General features: G+C 33.0%; 2 protein-coding genes across 4 annotated transcripts; one reads left to right on the top strand and one right to left on the bottom strand.

Moving 5' to 3' along the window:
* Positions 1-20: 20 nt before the first annotated feature.
* LOC139783633 (uncharacterized) lies at positions 21-3,213 on the bottom strand. 3 transcript variants are annotated; one of them, XM_071722786.1, is made up of 6 exons: positions 3,044-3,213; positions 2,630-2,757; positions 2,294-2,541; positions 1,972-2,153; positions 1,155-1,495; positions 21-1,016 (listed from the first exon to the last, which is right to left on the bottom strand). In XM_071722786.1, exons 3-6 carry the CDS (start codon positions 2,535-2,537, stop codon positions 95-97), a joined length of 1,689 nt encoding a protein of 562 aa, XP_071578887.1. In that variant the 5' UTR covers positions 2,538-2,541; positions 2,630-2,757; positions 3,044-3,213; the 3' UTR covers positions 21-94. The 3 variants fall into 3 exon arrangements, with proteins under 3 accessions (XP_071578887.1, XP_071578888.1, XP_071578889.1); XM_071722787.1 differs by lacking the exon at positions 3,044-3,213 and adding an exon at positions 2,873-3,004; XM_071722788.1 differs by lacking the exon at positions 2,294-2,541 and having other exon boundaries at positions 2,603-2,757.
* Positions 3,214-5,255: 2,042 nt separating this feature from the next.
* On the top strand, positions 5,256-7,447 carry LOC139783635 (trafficking protein particle complex subunit 10-like). The gene is made up of 5 exons (XM_071722791.1): positions 5,256-5,321; positions 5,458-6,073; positions 6,138-6,601; positions 6,798-7,116; positions 7,295-7,447. The coding sequence occupies exons 1-5, from the start codon at positions 5,256-5,258 to the stop codon at positions 7,423-7,425; spliced, it is 1,596 nt and encodes a 531-aa protein (XP_071578892.1). The 3' UTR covers positions 7,426-7,447.
* Positions 7,448-9,255: the final 1,808 nt, after the last annotated feature.

A 9,255-nucleotide genomic window follows, 5' to 3' on the forward strand; every position in this document is an offset into this window, starting at 1 on the left:
CCTTATTTAATAAATAAAGATTTTGATTATATTCAATAATTATAATATTTATTAAATACTTATCACAATACATAATACTTATTACAACTGATTCTCATAAATAATCTGAGTGTTGCTCTCTGTGAATATATTCATATTGGAAATCAACTTGTCCACTCGAGACGAAATATTCACTTAGAATATCTCTTTGAGTTATTGCTGATCTAGTACTTGTACTTGATGTATTTTGTACATCTAACCATTGACTAGTTTCTAATTCTACTTCTTGACTGTATTCTTTTAAACCGTCTTTTTGTTCTTCATACATCACATAATTATGCAAACAAACTGATGCAATGGTTATAAGATCCGCTGTTTCTGGAAGCATACTTATAGCTGTATGGAACACTCTCCAACGGTTTGCATAAATGCCAAACGCACTCTCAACGGTTCTTCTAGCTCTTGAATGCCTGTAATTGTAGATTCTTTGTTTCTCCGTTAAATTTTTCCCAGAATATGGTTTCATTATTCGGGTACATAATGGAAACGCAGCATCAGCAATAAAAAAACCAGGCATAGAGATATTACTTCCGGGAAGATAAGCTAAAGACGTAGGCAAATTAAGTCCATTATTTAAATTTTTTCCAATGTTTGAAGATTCAAAAACGCCTCCGTCACTATTTCCTCCATAGGCTCCTATATCGACTAAACTAAATCTGTATAAGTGATCTGATATGGCCATAAGAACAATGCTAAACTGTTTCTTGTAGTTAAAATACAAGCTCCCAGAATTAGGAGGACATCGCAAAAGTATGTGTTTCCCGTCGATAGCTCCAAAGCAGTTGGGTATATTCCATTGGTTCCAGTATCCATCAGAGATATTCTTCCACTGTTCTTCAGTAGGACATGTTAAATATATAGGCCTTAATTTATTTGTGATAATTGGGCACACTTCTTTAATTAACTTTCTGACAGTTGACTGTCCAACTCGAAAAGAAAATGCAATATTTGATGTTGAATTCCCTGTTGCAAGATATCTAAAACATATGTCACAATAAACTTTGTTATATCATAATTTCTTGCAATATTTTTTACGACAGTGTCTTTTAAACATGAATAAAAATAGAAAGTAGCTACATTAAACAATTCTTCTTTATTAATAAATTAAGTTATACCTTAATGTTATTAATAACCTCTGTTCTGGAGGTAAAGCTCTTTTAGTTCTTTTTACTAAATAACATTCTAACATATTTAATAATTTGTTAAAATGCTGAATATTCATCCTCGTATATTTAAAAAACATTTCTTCATCATTCTTTAATTCTTGAAAGAGATTATCATATTCTCCTTGCTGTTTTCTCTGCTGATTAACTGGTCTAACAAGCCATCTTCTATTTTGCCATCTTTTATGTACATTCATCCGTTTTAGTCTCATATAATAAATTAAAAGTAATAATAAAAGTAAAATTTTGAGCTTCAAAGATCTTGTTAAATTCATATTTGATGACTTCAGAGACTAGAAAAAAATTGATACAGTTTTTAATACATTTTTTGAAAAGGCAATAAACTTTTATAAGTGTATATATTAGTAGCAACTGTATTAAGATGTTATAAAGAATAAAATAAATAAAATAAAAACTCTTTTAAAACAATTTATTAAAATAATAAAAAAATATAGATAAAAAAAATTAAAATCAAATTATACCTTTTATTTAAAATCACAATATAGGTATACTATTACATCAAAATATAATATTACTTTTTTAGGCTTAAATCATTTTAACAATAATTTTAATAATAATATTTTTAATATATTCCGTACAAAAAATGTCATGAAGAGGTTATAGTGCAATTTTCATGGCTTTTGTAGACATGAATTTAACAGTTTTATAAAATTAATACGCGATAGACATTTTGTCTTACTATGGCTTTAAAGATATTATTATTTTTTTTTTATTTACTTATTGTTCAATAATTTGAGTTAATACTAACCCTTGTTACACGGATACTTTGGTCAGAGCTCAAAAAAGACAGTTGGTTTAACAATGGTGATCTTTTTTCTGTTGATGCTGCACTGCCACTTTTAGAATTTTGCTCATTTCTTTGCAAACGACTGAATTTTTCTCTCAAGGACCTCATTTTCTTTTGGCAGTATTCTGGTGTGTAATAATCTCCTAAAAGATATTTACTTTGTATTAAACATACTTATTGTGTTGGATATATAGTATTACTTTTAATGTTTTAATTATTTTTAATAATTAATAAAATCTACAAAAGGACAAGACAAAGACAGCACTATTCTAAATATACTAACCACAATTTTTTTCTATCATAATTTTGGATATCTCTAACCAAGCATTGTCTTTCATTTGATTGTCTTTAAAGTTTTTATCCCGTTTATCATATAAGAAGCGTCGTTCTCTATACAGATCAATCAAATAATCATCACCCACTTTCTCTTCAATTTGTAAATTATCAATTTCGTTAGGATTATTTTCAGCTACTTCGTCCGTAAACGTTTCATCCGGAATTTCATAAGAATATGATGAGTGATCCATTATTCTACAATATAAATATTAAAAATAATATTAATAATAACATTTCAAAGAAACATATTCCTTACAAAAAATGTCATAAACAAGCCGGGCACCTTGCTGGACAGCTCGGAACAGGTAAATTTTCCACCGCGCCAAGTCTAATAACCCTAAAGAGCTGTGTCAGAGACGCCCGAGATAATAAACCTTCTGTTTATTCAAGTCCCAGTCACAAATGCCTTCCCTAAGATTATAATTAAATTGGTTAGAAAATTTGAATGAAAAAGATTCCACAATAATAAAGTTATTTTGAAGATTCAAAACTTGTTTTGCATGTTTCAAAGAAACATATTCCGTACAAAGAATGTCATGAAGAGGTTATAATGCAATTTTCATGGCTTTTGTAGACATGAATTTAACAGTTTTATAAAATTAATACGCAATAGACATTTTGTCTTACTATGGCTTTAAAGATATTATTATTTTCTTTTTGATTTACTTATTGTTCAATAATTTGAGTTAATACTAACCCTTGTCACACGGATACTTTGGTCAGAGCTCTCCTTTGGCCACGTGCCACGTTACATACGTACGTCACGCTTTTCTTCGTGCGTTGCCGTAGGATTGGCTTGCGTGTCGCGTAACGTAAGATTCTCACGTAAGGTGGCGTAAGACGCTACGGCAATGTTCGTGCCCCGGCCCTGACCGATAAGTCTATCGACCTAATTTAAGAGACACGGTAGTGTCTCGCGCCAAGTACACGCGGAGCGAGACCGACCGTGACTCTTTTACGCGACGCGACGAGTTGCGAGTACTCGAGATGTTGAGATCTCATATAACGAGTGAACGGATCAAGTTTTAAGTAGGCTTGATCGATAGCTTGGGTCGATTTGGGGGGGGTTTCTCTTATAATATTCCGCTACGTGCCCTACGAGCGGAAATATTGCGACGCAAAGTCCAAATGTGAAAATTTATTTTTAAGATACTACTTCTACTTCTACGTCGACCGTCTCTCATGCCATGCCATCATTTCATTGGCTGGAGTCGCGTCCTTTTCACTTTTTCGACACCAGGGCGGTGCTAGTATCGCCAGTTTCGATATGCACATATGTATACGTGTGTGTATGTGTACTGCGCGAGTGCAGATAGTGCGTTTAGCGCGCTGTCACACATCAGTTAACCTATCTCGAGAGATACGGTAATACGCGCGGAGCGAGAGGTAGCCTGTTCACACGAGGCGTTTCTGCCGCGCGATTGCGGCCGTGCGTTAGCGTTTGCACGAGCCGCACGCTGTCGCGAGGTAAGGTGCGACAACGCGCGTACGTGAAACGGTAGTAACACCGTAATCGTGCCGGCGATATACTGAATTTGAATTGCTTCGTGCTTATCTGGAGATTTCGTATCCCTACATCGTGTTACCACCGCTGCCGGAAAAGGTTCTCTACGCTTGGCAGAAAGTGACGACTGACAAGTTCGATCCCGACTTCGTTGATCGCAGAAGAGCTGGACTCGAGGTACGTTTCCGATTTGCAATTATAACAGTATCGTGCGATGAATGTTGTACTAACCTCAAAGTCGGAGCATCCTTGCTCACCGCTACGGGATCGACGTAAAGTTTTTTTTAATCTTCCGAATTAGCGTCGCAACAATATTAGTCTTCCATTATCTATTGCCTCACAACTTTTCGATTTTAATATTCTGTAGCTGTATAGTTATTTGTACACAATCGTGATATTAATATACATCAGATTGTTCATGTTTTTGTGCTGTTACAGTTCTATGATTTAGAGGAACTGTTTCGTAACGGTGGCCCCGTGCCAGATACAAATTACATATTCCTGGGAGATTTTGTCGACCGGGGCTACTATAGCTTAGAAACGTTTACTCGTCTGCTCACACTTAAAGCTAAATGGTCCGACAGGATAACGTTACTACGCGGTAATCACGAAACTAGACAAATCACGCACGTTTATTTGGATTTTACGGTAAGTGCGCAACGATACTTTCTTTTCTGGGCTTTTTTTACATTTGTGTATAATAAAGCTTTGATTTCATTGGTCTCTTCATTTTCTGTTCTAGATGAATGCCAAAACAAGTACGGCAATGCTAATGCGTGGAAGTACTGTTGTAGGGTATAACTCCACTTTTGATTACGCTCGAATAAAATTCTGTTTTAGTTAATTGATGAACAGGTTCTTTGTGTACACGGTGGATTGTCTCCAGCTATTAGAACACTAGATCAAATTAGAACGATTGAAAGAAATCAAGAGATTCCACACAAAGGTATTAATTGTATAAAGTGATATGTTATTGCAAAAGTTACATAATAATTAAAAGTTACATGACTGGATATTTACTGTTATTGTACAATAATAATAAAATATTGTTGCTTAATTGCCATATTACAGGTGCTTTCTGTGATTTGGTCTGGTCCGATCCAGAAGATGTAGAAACATGGACAGTAAGTCCGCGTGGTGCAGGCTGGCTGTTTGGCAGTAAAGTGACTTACATGTTCATGGAAGTGAATGATCTTAAACTCATCTGTAGGGCGCACCAATTAGTTCAGGAAGGTATGTCTTTGCTCAAATATTTCTGTCGCAGATTTTTTTAAATATCTCGGAAGTATGTATTGATGACGCATATTTTTATCATGCAGGTTATAGGTACATGTTTAATGACAAACTCGTCACAGTGTGGTCGGTCCCAAATTATTGTTATCGATGTGGTAACATAGCTAGTATCATGCAGTTCACGACAGTGGATCAGAGATCACCAGTGCTGTTCCAGGCAGTGCCTGATTCCGAGAGAGTAATCCCACCTCTAATGCCTACTCCGTACTTTTTGTGATCTATCTTAGTGGCTCATCTGTACGGATGCGGAAGAGAAATGTCTGTGTCTAGACTCTACGGAATCACATGATTTGATTGGCCGGATTATATATTGACGGCAGGGAGCTGATACTGATTTGGATTACAAGGAAGATAGGAGTCTTGGTGCTGCTAGTGTTATTAATAAAAATATGAAACCGCTCGTGAGACGTTCAGACAGTGCAAAGCATAGAAAACCTTCAATCAATACAAAGGGTGATTTTAGCAAAGCGCTCTCCTGTGATGAATTCGTTATAAAACCCGGTATAAATACATTTGTCTTAACAAGGCGAGTAAATCAACCGGGTTTATACAAAGTTAGCCAATTATCACTGGTAATAGAAGAAAAATTAGAGTTTTTATCGCCCGTACTGAATCCACGATTATGTTACGAAGTAGCAAAGACGCAGCCAACGATATCCGTAAATTGTGGCAGAGATTTACTGGCAGGTCTTATTCAAGATATTGAATTAGTTATTTCGAGCGGAAGTACAAAGATAACCGAAGAAATGAAATTAAAATTACGCACATCACGCGGATTGACAGTGCAATCACAAAGTGTTGAAAAAGTAATGGTGAAGGAGTTAGAGACACCATTGCCAACGTGCGAACCATTTCAAACTATAAGAGTGCAGTTAAAGATCTTAGCTGAATTACCACCAAAGAAGGATGCTTCATCTATGGAACATAAAGTATTTAACACTTGTAATTTTATTCTATTTCTCGCACAATGAATATTATAACTTAACTTTTTTTTTTAGTATACAATGTCCATGGGGTTTGGAAGAAAGCATATCGTTGCATTTTGGTCCACCATTGATGTCAAGTATGAAACTTCATACAGCAAAACAAAGAAAATTCATTCAAATTGTCGTGACTGGCTTGACAAGTCAACTTCTACAATTAACTGAACCTGAATTAATGACAATTTCGTCAATAGACGTTAACTTTAAAAGTTTAAATTCTGTCGCGGGTCAAAAATTAGTGATAGGCAATGGAATGAACGTTTCTTTTATGTGGGAATTTGAGATCTCATCAAAAGATGAGAAATCCACGATACCAATAAAGACTGACTTTCGTGTAAAATATATATCAGTCAATGATACTGAAGAATTAAATAATACACATGTTGACGATGATCCACTACATATACATAATCTTGAGAGAATTGAGAAAGCATGTAGTGTTTACAGATGCAACTTTGATATTACAGATTATGTGGTAAGAACAACTATTCATTATTAATTGATATATATATATATATATATATATATATATATGTATAAAATTATATGTTATATATCTATCTAAATATTTTATTTACTTTAAATGAGAAGTTGTGGATTAATGATGATGTAATAATGTAGGATCACTATGTACACTTGTAAAAATTGCATTACATTACGATGCTTTCCAGACTTTATTCACAGTATCCTCGAAAGTTGAAGCAAGTGGTGGTGGAGGAGAGTTTTGTCGTGCTGGTAGTATGTGCCACTTGTGTCTTACAGTGATGCGCATGCCTAGTCTTAGTCCAAATCCTCCTCCACAGTTAATGTATGAGGTTCTGGCGGACCAAACTATGTGGGCGGTGTGTGGTCGGACAGCAGGCATTGTATCGTTAGAAATAGTAGAGAAACAAAGCGTCACATTAGATGTGATGCCTCTGACAAGTGGTTATTTGCCTCTCCCTGTTGTTAGATTATCTCGATACATACCCGCAACAGAATCGAAAAATGGTAAGTTTAAGTATTTTACATTATATGTCTACATATGTGTACGTTTTATTTGATTTATGAACAAATTCATGAAATTTTTATTGTAGATATTTGCTATAATTTTTGAAAGAAAAAGATATTACGTTTGCCTCTGAGTTGTATAAATTTCTGTAACTGTTTTATTTGTTTCCATTTTAAGATATCGTCCGTAATAAAAATGATTTAGGATCTGGTCCTCGATTAGAGCCATTTAGTCCGGGACAAGTGTATAATGCCAGTAAAGCACAACAGGTGCATGTTCTGCCAGCAGCTCCATCAGAATCGAATTAAAGATGTATAAATTGTTGTTGAAGACATGTACATGTTCTTTGATTTCGTGTAACAGGTCATAAACATCTTTAATTAGGAAGAACTTTAGGAAATAATCGCAAGTTGTTTTTTTGTATCAAAACGAACAATTATGTAAATATCGCATTTTAAATTCATATAATAGATAAGGATTATGTTATATCATATAAATTAATATTTTGAAATAAGCAAATCGGCATTGGATATAATAGTTTAATATTTACTTTTATTTCTATCTGACAAAATATAAATGTTCGATGATACATAAATTACATTGTTTACGTGATATGTATTTACGGTGTATTCATAGAAGATATCCATATGTATTGTAAAAATTGCAATTTTTATTTATATATATTTTTAAATATGATTTTGAAAATACGTATTATTAGCAAGCTATTTTTTATGTATTTTTACAACATGCGTTTTGTACAATGCAACATTAAACATTTGCTATTTTATTACTTGGTCAAATAATAACAAATACCTAATCATAAGTTAAAAATTTACATATCTAAAAAATATATTTAAGTGTTATTATAAAAGTATAAATTATCCTCTAGAATTATAATATTACATATCATTATTTATATTTAGTTTCAAAAGAAGAAAATCATTATACTTGTATAGTTAATCATAAAAGGCATGGTGATAATAGTTTATCGCTGCATTATTATATATCATAATTTAAATAAGACTTCATTATGTATCACATTTCTGTTACTTGAAAAAAATGCTTTTTAATTTTAATTTATGTAACATACATGTACACGCTTATAATATATTAATTGACTGTATTTTTTCATAGATTGAGAACAGTTCTACGGCGAAAGATGGAACAGGAAGTTTCGAAGAAACAATCGTATCATTAGACGAAAGATTTACTAAAGTATTGACACGACTTCTAGATCGAATTTGTGATTTGGGTTGTGATAATAACAATGAGAAATTACTTAATGTGTTATGTCGGTAAGAATTTTATTTATATAATTTTTATGCATCCTTTTTTTCTCACACAATTGATATAAAATTAGATACTAATTAATTTCTAAATTATTTATGTTTGAATTAGACTTGACTTCAACATGTTTTACACCGACATACTAATACGTCGAGGGAAAGAAAAGACCGTCCCGCAGCAAGATATATCTGGCTAGTAATATATTATTTCTCATTTATGCGTACATTGCACATGCAGACGTTGTACGCATGCATGCATGAAAGATGGAGTAGACAATAATCTGATCAATATTACATGTTTTTATTGTTTTTTTATTTTACAAAAAGAAATGATTATTTCAGGGTATATAAGAGTACATAATATAATGGAAGTATATATATAATATAATGGAAGTATATAATATAATGGGTATATGGAATCTTATCTATCTATACTGTCTGCCTCTGCCTCTGCCTCGTCTAATGCCCCAATGATAGTATGGTGATGAAAGTCTGTACAGAAAGGCCATAAATCTTTCTTCTTGCCGCCGTATCCCCGTGGCTCTGCCTCTTGGTCTTTGAACTGTAAAATAATATGTATATTGTATAAGAAATTTTATGAATTAAATACATATAATATGAATTAAATTTATATATAACGAGAAGATATTTATTAATTTCGATAAACATATTACCTTGTCTATTATCTTCGGTATAAATTACGGTACTGCACAACTTGTATCAGTTGTATTGTGGAGTCCACTCTTATAATGTGGCATACTTTTGAATTGATAGTATAATTACTGTCATTAATAACAATTCTTTCCACTGAAATATTATTTATGGTAATAGGAGAGAATAAATTATATATAA

This window comes from Temnothorax nylanderi, unplaced genomic scaffold (assembly GCF_030848795.1).
Source record: "Temnothorax nylanderi isolate EJ_2023f unplaced genomic scaffold, tnyl_v1.0 TNYL_tig0523_pilon, whole genome shotgun sequence".
In the NCBI taxonomy this organism is placed as follows: Eukaryota; Metazoa; Arthropoda; class Insecta; order Hymenoptera; family Formicidae; genus Temnothorax; species Temnothorax nylanderi.